General features: G+C 35.9%; 1 protein-coding gene across 7 annotated transcripts in view; it reads left to right on the forward strand.

The window, feature by feature from the left end:
- LPXN (leupaxin) overlaps positions 1-18,852 on the forward strand; it is a 37,697-nt gene that overhangs the window by 2,620 nt on the left and 16,225 nt on the right. For 2 of the 7 annotated variants that reach the window (XM_046643054.1, XM_046643055.1), the window contains exons 2-4: positions 1,094-1,322; positions 6,093-6,250; positions 12,591-12,637. In XM_046643054.1, the coding sequence (XP_046499010.1) occupies positions 1,310-1,322; positions 6,093-6,250; positions 12,591-12,637 (218 nt within the window). In that variant the 5' untranslated portion in view covers positions 1,094-1,309. The remainder of the gene's footprint in view (positions 1-1,093; positions 1,323-6,092; positions 6,251-12,590; positions 12,638-18,852) is intronic. The other 5 variants (XM_046643052.1, XM_046643053.1, XM_046643058.1 and 2 more) reach the window with 3 other exon arrangements.

Genomic DNA, 18,852 nt, shown 5'->3' on the forward strand with positions numbered 1-18,852 from the left:
TACACTTCAGATTCGGCAAATGTTTTATATGTCTATTGAGTATTGCGCACTTTCACAAGGCTAATGGCTTTTCACTTGTTAAAACTGTCTGGCATCCTGTGCATGGGGATTTTTTCAAACCGATCTTTGCAGTGAGCAGACTTTTGGAACAGCACTGACATCCAATGGTTGCTCAGAGTAATGCAGAGTGGATTCTCTTTTCCACTAAAAAAAAAAAGAAAAAGGTCTTAAGAGTCACAATGGGATGGAGAATGAATGATTCCTTTAGATCAACCTAAAAAAGACTACTGTGTTGTAGAGGAAAGATCACAGGATTTGAAGTTAAATTTGGATTATAGTAAGTAGCAAAGCTACCTGCTAACTCTATTAATTTTAGCAGTTTTCTGTTGAGTCTATTTCACCACTGGTAACAATGGGGATAATATCTATTTCACAGGGCCATAATTATAGTTCTTTACATACTACCTTCTCATGGTAGGCCTTTTGTAAATGTTCTGTTTCATTCAAAATGAGTAAAATCATAGCAGTAAAAAAGTTGAAAGCTAACCTCAGTGTCACTTTTCAGAGAAGCTAATGTAAGGCAATGTAACTAGGCAGAATTATGCTTAATTGAGATGTCTGCAGTTTAGCACCTGGTGTCTTAAATCTTCTGGTTTCATTCTTAATGACCCCTATAGTTGTTTGCATTTTGGACCACTGAAATAACTCAGGTCCTGAGAACCCAAACATGAATATGCCTCTGCCCTGCCTTTAATGTATCTGCAATCTATTTAGGAAACAGGTAAGCATGTCTTCAAGAAATAAAGACAGCCAAATGAATTGGGTGCTGGTTAACTATGAAGGAAGCTATGCCTCCGCAGTTTACAAGCTTTACAGAAAAAAAAAAAAAAAAAGTAGGTTCCCTGATGCCCAGTCACAGTGGTATACCCATATTGGGAAAAAACGCAAGTACAAATATGCCATTTCCATGAATTCGAGATGAATCCTAGCACATAGTAGGTGTTCAAATTTTTCAAAATTAATTTTGAATCTTTATCACCCTGGCCAATGCACTACCAGAACTCAAATCTTCCTACCCACCTTTTCATTTCAGTCCCATTTTTAAAACTCTGACCGACAAAAAAGAAAAAAAAAAGAAAAAACTCACCAAATCAAAAGAGAGGAAGTGCTAAGCAAATACAGGAACCAAAAAGGGTTATAGAGGCTGCTTCACGCTGTCTCATTCAGTTCCTTTGTGGTCCTCTTCTCCGACACATGCCAAAGCAGTTCCTCACAACCTGTGGCACCAGAGTATCTTGGACGTGTGACAATGGAAGAGTTGGGTGAGTGAGGACCTTCTTGGAGGAGAAACTTGGAGGGAATGAAGTCTTGGCTGCCATCTTCATGTGTGGTGGGGTGGACTTCTAGTCAGCTGGAGGGTAGTGCTGGAAGAGTATATTTTCACTTCTCTCCTGACCTCAGCCCAACCAAGAGTGAAGCATGAGGAACTATGATTGTTTTGGGGAACTATGGGTTCACTGTTTTCAGTGGCAGAATGTAGGCAAAGAATTTAGGTGCTAACCTCAGAGTAAACTCTGCACAAATACTTTTCGACTGAATTGTGATTGAAATTGCCATTTTGTTATGGGCATTTTGCCCTTTTGGGGCTACTGGAGATCATAGGATGTTCACACAGTTGGCAACTGCAGAAATGCAATTTGCATTTAGTTTTCTTTCTTTCAAAAGAAAGAAAAGGGAGGGAGATAAAGGGTGTTATGAGGAGAAATAGAAGTATAAGAATGTGGGATCCGCAAAGGTTGGAGAAAGGCCAGGGTGGTTTCATTTGTTCCATGGTTTAGTATTAAATCAAGAAGACATAGCACTGTAACTCCAGGGATTCTGTTGCTAAGCATTTATTCAAAGGAGTTCTGAAAGAACAGATTACTATGGCCTGTGAATATGATAGCTCCTTCCACTCCAAAGCAATTAAAACTAGCAGTGAAACTATTGGCCACATTGCTCAGAGAAATTCCTCATTTCAAACCTTTGGAGTAATGTAATCTTTGTCATTCTTGAAACTCATTCCATATCCTTTGCAAACTTTTGTTGCTGGCAGCCTTACTAGCACTGAGTCACTAACCTTTACCCAATTTCCAAGTGTTATTAATTCCGCAGTGTTGTGAGTTTTTGTATGTTTGGGGTATGTCAAAAGTGCAAACAACGACAACAAAAACATCTCTTGCACATTGTCTTTAAAAAAAAAATTTGAACTGTGATTTGAGAGCTGGAGAGGTAGAGGGAGGAGGAAAGGCAAATTACAGGAGGGAAGGGATTTTGATGATGAAAAGATGGTGTTGAATTGGTTGTAAGTAAAGTCCATTTTGATACTTGGGGTAGAATATATTTTGGGCTTGGTGTGGAATCCAAATTCTTGTGCTGTGTGAGGGATAGGGAAATTCACACTTTTGCCTTAGTTCCACTGGAGTCCAGCTCTGGTTTTTTATTATAGGGATACCTAATGGCTTTCCTGAAAGTAATTCAAAAGGAAATTAATACTTATTCAATGACTTACGCTAAAATTAGACATTTTTACATACATTAATCATTTTAGCGTCCAAAGCAACCTCTGAAATAGGTATTATCCCCCCGCCTTTATTTTTCACGTGAGAAAACTAAGAAAAACAAAATAACTTGTTCTACATCACTCTCTGGAGCACCTGACACCAAAACTGATTCAGCTACAAGATGCTCTCCAGTTTTAGAAGTTTGTTGGCTTAGGTGTTCCAGCCAACAGAATAACCCAGATAATTACAAAATAATAGATTTGCACAGTTTTGCATTTCCTGAGCAGGATGAATCATAGACAAATTTGGTCCAGAAAATACCAAGCAGCCTGGAAGGTAACATTCCTGTACATTATCCAGGTGGTTAAACTCCAATTGCTTCTTCAAATTGTCATCAGCCCAGTTACTACCCAAAAGACTTAGGGTGGGTCTTCCACCTTGCACAGAAATAGCATGGAGAACAGGTCAGAACAGGCGGGCCAATATTTCCTCTCTGCAATACTTCCTCCAAGATGAGTAGTTCAGATCCACCCAGACAGCTTTATCAAAATCCTCATTATATGAGGATGCTAGATAAAGGGGAACCAGGAGAAGACTCTGGCTCTGAATGAAATCATCACAATCCGGTGAGACCCCGAAGAGATGTCACTTTACTCCTTTCATGTTAACGTTGATATTATTTGATTTCTCCAGATGAAGGGCTATAGAGACGGACCGTAGAGTTTTCAGTATAATACACTCCACCACCAGTAATCCCATGTTTGTCATACTGAAATTAGTCATCTTCAAATTACAGAATCTTGCAAAAGGCAAAATAATCTTGGGATGTTGGTGGTATGTGCCCTCATAGGAAACAGGAAGAGAAAGGCCTGTTAACTTATGACCCAGAAGAGAGAGTTTCAGCAACTTTGGTTAGCTGGTGCTTCTGAGGGTAACCTTCTCCTCTTCGTGGTATGGTTTACTTCTCTTATAGAGGGTCTTCTCTTCCCCTAATCTTTATTGTAAGCGTCTTTTTATTTTGAATCTAAGAGGATTCATGACTTCTACTTGGAACAAAGCTTAGAAAATAGAAAAGAAAAGGGCTATATCTTAATAGAGGGATACAGAATAAAAATTTGGAAATCAGAAATTTGGAATTCAGTCTGACTAGTAAAGTCCTGAAAAAAAAAATTTTACTTTCTAATTCTACCTTAGTTTTATTTTTCTTTTCTTTTCTCTTCTTTTTAAAAACATTTTGTTACAGAGAATTTAAAAATGCACAAAAGTAAAGAAAATAGTTTAAAGAAATCTGATGTATCCATCAACCAGCTTAAACAATCATCAACTCTTGGCCAATCTTATTTCATTTATACACTCATTCATTCCTTCCACTCTTGGATTATTTTAAAGCAATTTCAGACGTTGTGTCATTTCATCTGTAAATATCTCAGCATGATCTCTTAAACACGTATATACATATACATATACATATGTATACACACGAAAACCCATAATAACATTATCACTCACAAAGTCCTTAATAATAATTCTTTAATTTCATGAAATACCATTATCACACCTAAAATGTTAATTTTACTTACTTTTTAAAAATTAAAGTAATTTTAAATTACTTAATATTATCAAATATCCTTATCACATCTACAATAAATTAACAGTACTCAGTATGCTTGCATACCCAGTCAGTGTTTAACGTTCCCGATTGTTTCTTTTTGTTTATTTAGTTAAGGTTCATACATTGAAATTAGTTATGTCTCTCAAGTCTCTTTTGATCTGTGAATTCCCCCTCCATCTCTTTTTTTCCGTTACAATTTATTTGTTGAAGGGTAATTTTTGGTTTCTTTTTGTTTCTTTTTTAGCTCAGGTGCCAATCTTTATTTTTTTATTGCAGTAACATTGGATTATAACATTATATAACTTTCAGGTGTACATTGTAATATATTTCAAATCCTGTGTAGATTACCTCATGTTCACCACCCAAAGACTACTTACAATCCATCACCACATGTTTGTGCCTAATCACCTCTTTGCCCTCCTCCCTCCCCACTTCCCCTCTGGTAACCACCAATCCAATCTCTGTTGCTAGGTATTTGTTTGTCTTTGTTTTTATATCCTGCTTATGAGTGAGATCATACGGTATTTGACTTTCTCCCTCTGACTTATTTCGCTTAGCATAATACCCTCAAGGTCCATCCATGTTGTCACATAGGCCGGATTTCATCATTGTTGAAGGGCAATTTGACCTGAAGAGTTTAGCTCAGTTTGCTTATCTCAAAAATGGTACATAAAATTCACTGTTTTTGTGAGATGGGTGATTGAGAAAGATCTGTAGAAGATTTCATTCTTAAGAAATGATTAGCCCTTTTCTTATGTGGTTAAGAAATGCCCCAACACCTGAAATAAATGAAAAAGCTTTTTTAATGACCTGCAAAGTTCATTTTCATCTTCTGAGAACTTCAGAGCTAGGCAGATCCTTAGAAATAATATCTTCCAGTATTTTGCAAACTTTTAAAAACTGCAACCCCTGGTAAAAAATCCTCTACAGGTCCACCAATTTGAAAAATACTGTTGTAATACAGTTGCTTCATTATGTAGGTGAGGAGGTGGCTTCAGAGAAGAGCATGTCATGCCTAGATGACCCAGAGAATCCACATGGGAATGGGGACTGGAATTTCAAACTTGAAGTTAGTGCAGGGACTAGGGATCATGTACCCCAGGATCAGACAGCCAGGTTCTGCACTAAGTAGCAATGTGACTTTAAACAAGTTATTTGTCTCTTTCTTGATCTATAAAATAAGGGCAATAATATCGCCTAAATCAAAGCATTAGGATGACTAAATGAAATATATAAACTCCTGAGCACAGTGCCTGTCATGTTAATTTTTATTAATTATTATTATTATTTTCATCATAACAGAAAGGTAAATGTGTAATACTTATAAAGTCCATTGATTTTTCCCAAAAAGATTACAAGAGAAACAAATCTCAACTGTTTGTATTGCAGCTTCTTGCTTGATTTTGTAATATCTGTTTTATCCTCAATACCTTTTTTCCCACACCCTAAAAGACAGAGTATTTATACACATTTTGTTTTGAGAATTTTGTTCTGTGCTTAGGATAAGAAAAAAATCATCAGAGTTAAGAATACATGTTACTGTCCTGGTGTATTTTGAAAAACTAATATAATTGCTTATGTTTTTCTCATAGGAAAAATATGTAGGATTTACTTTTTTCTAATTGGAGATCTCAATGAATGATAAAAATTAATGCCCTGCAATGTAAGAAGTCAAATTATAGAGTGAGACTATGAAATTCAATGCCATTATAGGAAATAAGAAAGAGGATACAGTAGGTGGAAGCATTAAACATGTCCTGGTAGAATAAACCACATTCTTGAAGTGAAATAAGAAGTAAGAGGAAGATGTTTGAAAATAGCCTTAACCCAAGAGAAGAGGGAAATGTATGGAGGCAGAGTGGGGATATTTAAGGGGATAATTATTCCAGATGACTTCCATATCCTATATTATGATTCTCTTATGTCTTTTAATATAGATGCCTTATTAGAGGAACTGGAACGCTCCACCCTCCAGGACAGTCATGAATGTTCCAGTCCAGCTCCTCTTCCCCTGGATCAGCATTCCAGAAAGGAGAGTAACCTTGAGGAGGCATCAAAGATCCTTTCTGTTCAGGATGACACAAGTCCCTTGCGGGTAACTTTTCATTTATTGGAATACCTTGAATATAGATGTTCGAGTGCATTTCTGAAAATTAATTGTATCTCACATAAAATGATGTGAAAGGAGAATCATATATCCAGGAAAGAGAAAAAAAATCCCTCAATGATAACTTGTTTTTTCTTAAAGATTGGCACCTGAGCTAACAACTGTTGCCAATCTTCTTTTATTTATTTATTTTTTTGCTTTTTCTCCCCAAATCCCCCCAGTACATAGTTGTATATTTTAGTTCTGGGTCCTTCTAGTTGTGCTATGTGGGATGCTGCCTCAACATGGCCTGACGAGCAGTGCCATGTCCGCACCCAGGATCCGAACCAGTGAGACCCTGGGCCACCGAAGCAGAGTGCGTGAACTTAACCACTCGGCCATGGGGTGGACCCCCCTCAATGATAACTTAAAGGTCTTTGTTTTTGGAAAGAGGAGGAAAGTTGAGAAACTCATTATAAAAGAATAAGCCTTTGAGAACTGACTTTTTTCTGGTGAGGGCATGATAACAGAGACTATTCCCTAATTCATTTGGGATATTCTGATATTACTGTTAGGGCATCAGAGATGCATGCTGCAGTTTGTCTGGAATAGCACTTGATCAGGCCAGAAATCACCTGCAAGTCCAGGTGGCAGCTCAGACAAGTGTTCTTAGGGTGACTTTTTAGGGTCACCACTTCCCAGGTCTTACTTGCTGCTATATATATTAGAAAATTCAATTATTAGAATATCCAGAGATGATGAAGCTCAAGGGAACAAACAAACATCTCATAAGAGATGATGTATAAAAAAATCCAGAAATCCAATTTATTAATTTCTAGTTAGAGTTAAAACTATCACATAGAACAGATACTAGTATTTGCTAATATATGTATTCATTTCCTATAGATAAGTCTACGTGTATCTACTTTATAATTAGAAAGTTGTTTGATGAGAATGGAATTAGTGTAAGAGGAATTAAGTAGATGCTGTTTGTATCTGTGAGTTTTGAACTATGATGTTCTGATTCATGCTTATACACTACATGAAATCACTAGTAGCACAGACCTGAAATTGGAGCCCAAGGGTAGGTTCCTCTTTTAGCTTTTCTTCCCTCCAGCTATATGCATGCAGTGTTAAGGATGCACATCTGTCTCTCTACTAGGGAGCTGTTGTGTGTTCTCACTGCTAGATTGTAGCCAGAGACTCCAAACCGGTCCCTTATCCTGCCTCCCTGCGCTTTATTCTCCAAATAGAAGCCAGGATGATCCCATAAGAGTTAAATCAGATCATATCCTTCTTTTACTGAGAGCCCTGCAATGAATTTGCATCTCATTTGGAGTAAAAGCCGTGATCTTTTCCCTGACCTTGTGTGGCAACCGTATATCTTGCTTCACTTGGAAGAGCCCCAGGTTTGTTTGTTTTCTTGACATTCTATTATTGGCTTTACCTTTTACCCCAGGTTTTCTATTATTTATGAAGTTTTCTTATTAGTGTTTGAGTTAAAGTAAACCAGCATCGGTTAATAGACCTCCATTTGGTTCTTCTGGCTTCTTTCATGGTCTCATCTAGTAGCATATAAAACACACATGCAGTGAACAGAGTTCTTATTTCATTATGGCTAAATCCAAAAGATGACTAATGATAACTTGTCTCTGTTTTCCTGATCTAGTTCAGACAAAACCTAACTGATAGCACCCTTTCAAGGATAATATGCAGGGTGCTGGCTGTGAAAGCTGAGGTCAAGCACAGCAGTCAGGAACAGCTAACTCTGGTCCTAGGTTGTGGCAGGAAAGATTTTGAGGCTTTTTCCCCTTGTGGCCACTTGCTATACCTTTGCTCATGCCTTGCCGTGGTCCATGTGGTGGCCTGTGAGATGCATGGAACGTCCTCTGGGTCAGAAAGAAATAATGGGAAATTGTAGCTTAATGTTGTACAAATTATATGTAGGAAATAGAGGCTAATCAGTCTTGCCATAGAGTAGTGTAATCTAAATGTTCTTGTTAAAGCATTTTTGTCGTTAATTGTATGTGTAATGCTAGAACTATTTATTATTTAGTAATGCTTTTTAATTTTGGAATAAACACATTTAGCAGCATTTGGCTCAAACCGAAACCAAAACCCAAATTGCATGTTTAATTTTCTTAAGAAAGTTGATGACAAATGTGTAGTTTGCACAAAATATTTGTTAACATTTACTGTCTGTCATGGGGACAAAAGAGATATCACTGTTTCTTTCAAAACCAGAAGACACAAATATGGTGAAGAAGCATTATCTTCTTCAAAAGTTAATATTTAATTTAAGAAGAATGTGCCTGAAGATGACAATTCAACATGTGCAGCTGCAGGAGGTGTGTTTATATGTCATTGTGAAGCACACCTTTCAGTTTATATCAAGTAAATTAATTTTACTCATTTTCAGTTTCAAGTTTTCTTGTGATTGTAAGTAAAGTGAGCTGGTGAGAATTAATGAGTTGATCTCTTTTGCAAACCATCAAATAATGTCAGATTGATATCAGAGGCCTATGTTAGAAAATTTGTTAATTGCAAAATGGTTTAATTTTTTCATCCAGTTCAAAGTGTCAAAAAAAAGTAGTTAGAAGTTCATTTTTCTGTTGAAAATGAAACATCTGGCATTTTTAATGCCTTTGTAAATTTAGTTGAAATGTTCAACAATGAAGATAAAATGTTCTTTGGGGGTGATAATAAGAATACAAATTTTGGTGGAGCACAGCATTGCGGTAAAAACTTACAAACTTAAAAACCTATGGAGCAAAAATATACTTTGAATTGGTTGTGATGTGCACAAAATTCATGACTGCCTCCAAACAAGTTGCAATGTTCTACCAATCAAAATGGAAACTATAATTGTCAAAATTTACAAATATTATGTATATATACCTATGTATCGCACACATATACATAACATATATATACACACACAATCAGATATAACTCATCTCCTAAACTTTTGTAACTGAAGCTGATGTTGAATCTAAAAATATTTCAGCATGGCTGCGTATATTTTCTCTCTGTATTGCCTGTCATCAGCTGGAGTTTAGAAAAGCCTGAGCCTTTGAAAAAATCACTTTGTAAAGCAACCTAAATTTAGGTCACATTATGTGCAAAATCAGTTAGAAATGTTTAATCAGATTATTCAATGAATGAAACATGAGAACTCGGCTTTTGAAGCTTTTAGCAAGTTGCAATTATGTGAAACAAAGCTTGCAAAAAGGAAGCAGCTCACATTTCTCCCTGCAAAAGCTGGGGAGGAACTGAGCAAATCAAAAGATGAGAGCTCAAAAGGTTTAATTACCTAATTTGAAAATTGTACTTTGTGAAAAGTCTTGACTTTGACAGAGCTCCTAATTTTAATTGGATAAATTTGTATTCTCTGCAAGAATGGGATAAAATTGTGAAGGCCTATGATTTTACAGTATTTACATTTGATGAAATCTTAAAAAGGATCAAAAATAGAGACAATTTAAGAGGTCTGTCTTGTAAAAATATTCCTGAAGAAAGGTGCTCTGAGTGGAGGCAGAAATAGAGCACCTGTGAAAATATTGGGGCTGAAATATTTACACATTTTAATATAAAAAATAGAATTGAGAATATCATCCATTCAGAAGGAGTGGCTCTGAATTAATAGGTTCATCAGCATCTAGAGAGGGAGTATTTTCTCAATTAAAAATATCACGGTCTACAGAGAAGCATTAGGTAAAAGTGTCCGCAATTTCAAATATATTAACCATAGAACGCAACTTTGCAGAAGATCACAATTTTATAAAAAAATATGAAAATAAATAAGACCATATTGGATAAAATACTTTTTTCAGAAAAATTTCCACATCATAATATTAGAGACAACAATGACTGAGTAACCAAATAAGGTCTGTAACTATTGTGCTATTTTTAAATGTTCAGATAATCAATACAAAAACTTTTTTTTCATTTTTTTTATTAATGTTATGATAGATTACAACCTTGTGAGATTTCAGTTGTACATTATTGTTAGTCATGTTGTGGGTACACCACTTCCCCCTTTGTGCCCTCCCCCCACCCCCCCTTTTCCCTGGTAACCACCGATCAGATCTCCTTGTCAATATATTAACTTCCACCTATGAGTGGAGTCATATAGAGTTCGTCTTTCTCTGACTGGCTTATTTCGCTTAACATAATACCCTCGAGGTCCATCCACGTTGCTGCGAATGGGCCCATTTTATCTTTTTTTTATGGCTGAGTAGTATACCATTGTGTATATATACCATATCTTCTTTATCCAATCATCAGTTTCTGGGCATGTAGGTTGGTTCCACGTCTTGGCTATTGTAAATAATGCTGCGATGAACATAGGGGTGCAAGGGATTCTTGGGATTTCTGATTTCAGGTTCTTAGGATAGATACCCAGTAATGGGATGGCTGGGTCATAGGGTATTTCTATTTTTAACTTTTCGGGAAATCTCCATACTGTTTTCCATAGTGGCTGTACCAGTTTGCATTCCCACCAACAGTGTATGAGGGTTCCTTTTTCTCCACAACCTCTCCAACATTTGTCATTCTTGGTTTTGGATGTTTTTGCCAATCTAACGGGTGTAAGGTGATATCTTAGTGTAGTTTTGATTTGCATTTCCCTGGTGATTAGTGATGATGAGCATCTTTTCATGTGTCTATTGGCCATCCTTATATCTTCTTTGGAGAAATGTCTGTTCATGTCCTCTGCCCATTTTTTGATCGGGTTGTTTGTTTTTTTGTTGTTAAGCCCTGTGAGTTCTTTGTATATTATGGAGATTAACCCTTTGTCAGATAAGTGGCTTGTAAATATTTCTTCCCAATTAGTGAGCTGTTTTTTTGTTTCAATCCTGTTTTCCCTTGCCTTGAAGAAGCTCTTTAGTCTGATGAAGTCCCATTTGTTTATTCTTTCTATTGTTTCCCTCAACTGAGGAGTTATAGTGTCCGAAAAGATTCTTTTGAAACTGATGTCAAAGTGTGTACTGCCTATATTCTCTTCCAGAAGACTTATTGTTTCAGGCCTAATCTTTAGGTCTTTGATGCATTTTGAGTTTATTTTGGTGTGTGGTGAAAAAGAATGGTCAATTTTCAATCTTTTGCATGTGGCTGTCCAGTTTTCCCAGCACCATTTGTTGAAGAGACTTTCTTTTCTCCATTGGAGGCCCTCTGATCCTTTGTTGAAGATTAGCTGTCCATAGATGTGTGGTTTTATCTCTGGGCTTTCAATTCTGTTCCATTGATCTGTGGACCTGTTTCAATACAAAAACTTTTTAAAAAAATATTTTGCTTTAATGTTCATAACTGTGTATCATTTGAAAACATTCTGGAACATTCTATGTTGCAAATAAGTTTTGAATAGAATTATTTTATAGGTCTCCCAATATAATAAAATCAAAATTTTGGTCAATAAATAGGTATTTCAAAAATTATATAATATTGATTATTTTTAATACCATCTTTCACTCTCAGAAGGATCACAGTTGGAACAATAAATTATATGGTCACCCTACCTGCATGATCTGACTCCTTTTCCTCTTTGCCCCTGTCTCACTGGTTCACTCTGCTCAGGACACACTGGCTTCCTTTCTGTTCCGCTGATGCTCCGGAGTTCCTCTCCCTGCTGTTCTTTCTGCCTGGACCATGTTACCCCTGATATCTATATGCTTTCCTCATCTCCTACCGGCCCTTGGTGAGTCCTTCTCCAATCAATATATTTATAATTGCCATCTCTCCCCTGTTTCCTATCTCCCACTCCCTGATTAGTTCTACGTATTAATTATATTTTTATATATTAATTTGCTTATTACCTGGTTCTCAACACTGCAATGTAAAGTCCAGGGTAAACAGTTTTTGTTCATTTGTTTTGTTTTGTTTTTTTGACTTCTACGGCCCCAGCCCTGGTACATGACAGGCACTTGATAAATATTTGTTCATTAAATAAATGAGCTGCTGACCAACTACCCTTTAGAGTCACACAATATTTCTTTTGGTGTGTTAAATTTAATCCTGTTATAATCTTCCCCTAGACACTGGCCTGTCTAGTTAAAGGGGCTTTGCTCTGACTCATTTTGCTTAGTTCTTATCTGGGTATGATGACTTCTCTATTTGAGTGCTACCAGGGCAGGGAGGGGACCACCATTATTTGTTCATGTGCCAGCGACTCTGCTTAGAATTTGCCCTTTCTCTGTGGGACGGCTGGTGTTTCCCTGCTTTATGAAAGGAGATCTCAGAGATATGCTCACTATCAGTCTCCTTTAGAAGCTAAAAACATCCTCTAACTCTGGGTGCCGACATTCTAAGAACAGAAATTCATTCTTTGCTCTTCTCTGTCACTATGTCTTAGGTGCAGCTCGTGTATACTACCAATATCCAGGAGCCCAATGTCTACAGGTATTGGTTTTTTTTTATTAAATACTTAAAGTTATTAGATAATTGTTATCAATCTGTGTTTGGACAATAATTTGCTTTGCAAGTGTTTATTATTAGAACTCCTACTACTCTCCTCCTCTTTCCATAGTCTTTGAACACAGGTGGAATTCTGCCAGGCTGACTTGGCAGTTTCTCCAGGTGCCTGGCTTCTGGATGGGTGTCCAGGCTGGTGGGCTCGCTATTTCCTTCACCACCTGAAAAAGTGGAAATAATCCAAGTCACCACAGATGTTTTGGCTCAGCTATACCAGATATTGTGCTCTGATTCACAGAAGAGAAAAGACCTAAAGAAATTTCAGCAAGTTGCCAACAAAATCAGAGCTAAAATCAGGGCTGAGCTAAGACAGTGGATCTCCACAGCAGGCTCATGAATATATACTTCTTCTTTCTGTATTTCCTCAAAATTTATTTAGCGGGTGGAGGGATTTCCTTTTAATAAAAGTTACATATTGACACAGATCCATGTCCTAATCATTTCTACTGACCAAAGCAGAATTGACAATCTCAAAAAAATAAAAAGGCCACTTTTCTTGTTCTCTCTTTAGTTACAGCTTGCAATTTTGAAAATCAGAATTCTGGGCAACAAAGGGCTTAAAATGTATATAATAAAGGCTCATGCTTGGTAAAGGGTGCAACACTACACTGGTCTGGTTTCAGAATTGCAACCAATGGAGCACGCATACACCACCAAAATAGGAGAAGGACCTATGCTATCAGGAAGTCTGTTTTATAACTTTCCACTTCAGGGCACTTTCTACTTTGCTGGGGGTAAGGTCAGTTTATTAATATATATTGCCAGTTTATTTCAGTTCCAGGAAGTTACCTGGTGGGCATGCCCCCTGGACCTCTCTGTCTCTCCCCCTCATAAATAAATCAAAACAACAACAAAGCAGTGCTTGGTACACAATAGGTTTTCAGTAAATATTTGGTTTTTTAAATCTAGGAAACCGAGACTTTTAATAGAAATACTAATGAACACATGAACATATAACAAGAAAATCATCCCAACCAACAGCCATTTTCTTGTTTATCTGGCATTGTGAGCAATTGATGGCATGCCAATACTAACTTATTGACACTCCCTCCCCTGTAGTATGAGTCTTTGGCCTATTTCCCACCAAATTCGTTTCTTCCTCTTCTCTTGCTCTGCTGTGTATTCCTGGGGAGCTGACCACTCTGTCCACTGGATTTTCCAGGCTTCAGGGTCAGTTGCTTTTTGCTGGCATCAACAAGTAGGAGGCACTGTGCAGAGACTGGAGGATGAAAGGCAGGGCAATTTAGGGCATTTGCTTGCTCAATCTCTTTCTCTCCACAGTGTCTCTCAGCAGTTATATCTCCTTTGTGGCTTCAGCTGGAGCAAAACAGGTCTGCTGTGGTTCTGGCTTATGCCTGTTGACCTGGGCCCCTGGGCTCTGGGAACTTTGCCTCATTTCTTCCTCCCTTTGACCTAATGGCTTCCTGCTGTGGTTAATCTCTGGGTTCCCTCAATGTCTTCTGTTTGCGTCTGAGCTCTCCCATCACCTGTGTAATCAAATTTCTGATTAAATTCCTTCTGTTTACTCCCAGTGTTTGTATTTTCCTGAGTGGACATTGACCAACACACTTCTCATTACTGAATGATACTTGCTGTGTAGGTCTGTGTGGGAGAGTGATATGAAATACAGGTGACCTGGTAAATATGTAGTAGACTGATACAAATCCTAAGGCTGGTATAATTCAGAGCTCACAAGGCTGGCATGTGCAGATAGAGCATGAGACTCAGAAACTAGATTCCTGCATTCTTTTTCCATCATTTTCTCTGGCTTGCTTAAATAAATGGGACATTGCTTTCAACCTTGAAAGTGTATTCAATACCAGTTGTGAATATAGCAATGTAATGATATTTCTAAAGTAGGTATATATCAGTAGCAATATGAACAATAATTTTGAAAGTATCTTTTACATGAACAAAAACAGTTTTGGTAAGAATAGGGAAAAACAATTCATAAAAATATTACAGGGGATTGAATGGGGAAAAAAAACTCAGCACAATGAAGTCCTCCACTTGAGAAGTCTGGATTCTTTTAAATGCATCTCTTGTGATTTGTGTTGTTAAAATCTCTGAGTAATGAAGTAAGTTGTGGCTGAGGGTATAGCAAAACACCTTTACCGTCTTCAAGAGTTCAGGGAAAAAATCACAGGAGCTCTGACTTGAGGTTCCTCTCTTCAGGAACATTTCCTGTAGTGATGTAATCATCAACTCTTCAAGGTCTCTCCTTTCTTGTTTAGAATATCATATTGTCAACTCAATTACTATTAGGGTATCATGACGATGATCTATTTCTCTTTATACACTGCACTAGGAGTTTAGTTAGAAACCAGTGAGAATTCTTTGAATAAACACAAGTATGCCCCAACTGTGAGATGGACAAGATTATACAGACCCATACAGGAAACATTTATTCTATGCTGGGGCACAGGGCAGAAGAATGTGCTCACAGTCCAGCTGCCTTTCGTACTTCTATGACACACACCTGTGGCAGAAATTACTAAGGGATTATGACTGAAAAGAGTTGTGAGGGAGAGCTCCTTTGCACTTTCTTGAAAACCTCCAAAGACTGACTCAATCACTTGCATACCTCACCATTTTTGTTCCCAGATTAAAAAGAAAAAAAATCTTAAGGTCTGGCAGGAGGCCGTGTTGTACCTAAAAGACAAAGTCTTTAAGAAGCGAAGACATCCACTTTCCTCCTACATTTTCCTTGTTGTTAAATACTCAGACATAAGTAAGTCACTAGTGGGACATGTTGACCCAAAAGACCGTTTGTTTTTTCTTAGGAAAGGAAGATATCCATTTTCCTTCTACATTTTTCCTGGTTGATAAATGCTTAAAAATAAGTAAAGTAGTAAGTTTATGTTTTCGGTTTTGAAAATATATTTAGTGAAAGACTTGGAATAGTTGGTCTGTTTATGACATTGTGTGTGTGTGAGAGAGAGAGAGAGAGGGAGAAAGGGAGAGAATCAGTGTCAATGTCAGTTTGGTGGGTTGTCAGCTAACTTCTCTTGGTCATTGTTGATTATAAACTTACTCTAGAGTCAGTTACCTGTGTGTGATCCAGCGGTTCCACTTCTCAAAATTTACTCTATGGAAATAATCAAATATGAGTGCAAGTATTTATTTAGCAGTATTTATTATAAAAGCAAAAATCAGAAATAATGTAGGTGTCTAACAGTAAATGATTGGTTTAATAAATTATGCTATATTATACATTTGAAAATTATGTAGCCATTAAACATCATTTGGAAGGTAGTTTAGCATAGTGATAAAGAATAACTCTGTTATTTACCAGCTATATTATGTAGAGCACCATTTTTAACTTCTCTAAGCCCCACTGTTTTCATCTGGGGGTGACAATACATGGCTCTTAAGGTTATGAGGATTTAAAGAGGACACCACTAAAACCCTTTACAGAGGGTCTAGCATAGTGTAGACACTCAATAGATGCTATCTATTGTGGTTGCAAAGGATGGATAGGGATATGAAAAAGTGTTCACTTTAAAACATGAAAAAAAATCCTAATTTTCTAAAATTGTATACAATCATAGAAGAGTGTAATGATATAAGCCAACATGTCCAGAGTAATCAATTGCCTCTCAAAAGGGGGATTATGTGTGGTTTAAATTTTTCTTTATATTTTTCTGCAGTTTAAAAATTTTCTACACTTACATTAATTTTATATTTAAAAATATTTTTTAATAAAAACTATAACACTGTGACTATATTAATGTACTTTACTGAAGGTTGTTCATAGAGTTATTATACCTGAATATGTACATGTGTATACATGAGAACTGAACTACTGATGGATGCCTCATTTGCCCCCCCATCACCTTGTCTGTTGGCCGTGCACATGAGCTCTTTTTCTAGTACAGATGACCTTTGTTTTAAAAATATAACTTATATGCAATTATTTTATAAACTCATGTGTATAAAAAAGTACATGTGTATAAAAAAAAATGTGTACAAAGAAGTACCCTCTGTTCAATATTGCTGTGAACCTAAAACTGCTCTAAAAAATAGTGTCAAAATAAAAGTCAAAGAATTCAGACCATGTAGACTCTCATTCCTCCCACCACCTATTTACTAGCCCTCTAGGTAACTGCTGTCAGGTGTGTCTCCTTACAGACCTTTGTGTATGCATATTCGCACTAATGTATATGTGCATATGTGTTTACATAAAATGAAGGGTATTTTTCACATTGTTGTGGGCTTTGCTTTTTGAAGTTAACAATGTATCTTATAAGTCATCCTTAGTTCGTATAAATCTATGCCTACATTCATTTTAGCAGCTTCATACTATTCTATAGCATGGAGGAACCGTAATTTATTTGACTCTATCTCCATTTATTTTATTTAAAATTTGCTCATAAAAACTGTACTATTTTTATGTTTTAAGGAACGTCTTTGTACATATATCTTAGTAGATATTTCCAATTTTTCTGTAGAATGGAGTCTTGAAAGTGAAATTGCTGAATCCAAGGATATGTATATTTGAAATATTACTAGATCCTGCTTTGCAAAGGATTTTATAAATTTACATAGCTACTTGTAAATATATATGTATATATATAATCCTGACTTTTGCCAATACTGCTTATTATCAATCTTTCAAAATTTTGACTAATGGGTAAAAAATTGATATCTCGTTTAATATTCATATTAAAGATTGAGAATAAGCATGTTTTTATGTAGTAATAAACATTCAAATTTCTTTTTCTGAAAACTGCTTTTTTAAAAAAACTCCTTAGCTCAGGTTTCTGTTGGGTTGTCTTTTTATTATTGATTTATAGATGTCCTAATATTTGAATATTATTTATGTTCTTTTATTTATGTTTAAATTGTTTTTGAAATTATCTCTATTGACATTTTTTCTTTTTTGACTTCACTTTAGAGTTGTATGCCTTTCTTAGGAAGGTCTTCATCACCCCAAATTATAAAAAATGTCTTCCATTTCCTTCTAGAATTTTTATGTTTAAAAATATTTGTATCTTTAATTCACTTAAAACTTATTTGTTTGTATTGTGTTACAGATCTAAATTTATTGCGTTCCAAATAGACTGCCACACATTTTGAGTTGAATAGTCTGTTTCTGATTATTTGAAATGCCACATTTACTGTATGCAAAGTTCTCATAGGTACAGGAGTGTTTCTGGGTTCTCTGTTCTACTCCTTTGATATATTTGTCTGTTTCTTTAACAACATCACTCAAATTTACTTATTGTCATTTTATAGGAGAGCATATCTATTGAGAGAAGTCTTACCTCTTCATCTTTTTTTCTTCAAAATTTTCTTTCGTGTTCTAGAGCTTGAATTTTACCATTAGCTTATTAATTAACTTGAATAATTCTATTAGGATTTTTATATGAATTCCATTGAATTTATAGTTTAATTGGGTGAAACTAACATTGTATTATGTGTCTTCATTTATGTGGGTCTTCTTTTACTTCTGCCAGTGGCTTTTCTTCATAGAAGTCTTGCACTTTTCTGGCTAGATTTATTCTCTAATATTTTAAAATTGTTTTGTTGGTATTGTGAACACGTTCTTTTTTTCCAATTGGATTTTCAGATTGGTTACTGCTGGTTTATAAGAAAGACACCAATTATTTCATTTTATTCTTGTGTCTGGTAACCATCCTGGTATTTTCTCTTCATTCTAATAGTTCAATCATTTATCTTATATTTTCTAGGTAAATGATCATACCGTCTATTTAAAAGGAAGTAGGAGGGAAAGTGCTTTAGTTTTTTCTTTGAAATGTATAAATCTTATTGTTACTTTTAAATGAATTTGATAATGCATTCTGGAATAGTATTGAAGACCAGCAATGATAGTAGAATCCTTGTCCTCTTCTCAATTAGAAATGTGTTTATTATTTGACTCTTAAATATGAGGCTTGTTATAAATTTTTTATAGACATATTTTATCAGGTTATGGAATTTTTGTTCTTTTCCTCAATCTTCAACAAGAGGAACATGGTTGAATTTATTTTCAACTGCTTTTCAGCATCTATCAATATGTTTATAAAATCTTTCACTTATTTGTTAGTATAATGAATTATATAAATCCTTTTCATAAAGTTGAACCATCCTTGGATGACTGGTGTAGACACTGCCTAGCCATGATGATTTTTAAACACGTT

The sequence above is a fragment of the Equus quagga genome, chromosome 17 (assembly GCF_021613505.1).
Source record: "Equus quagga isolate Etosha38 chromosome 17, UCLA_HA_Equagga_1.0, whole genome shotgun sequence".
Taxonomy (NCBI): Eukaryota; Metazoa; Chordata; class Mammalia; order Perissodactyla; family Equidae; genus Equus; species Equus quagga.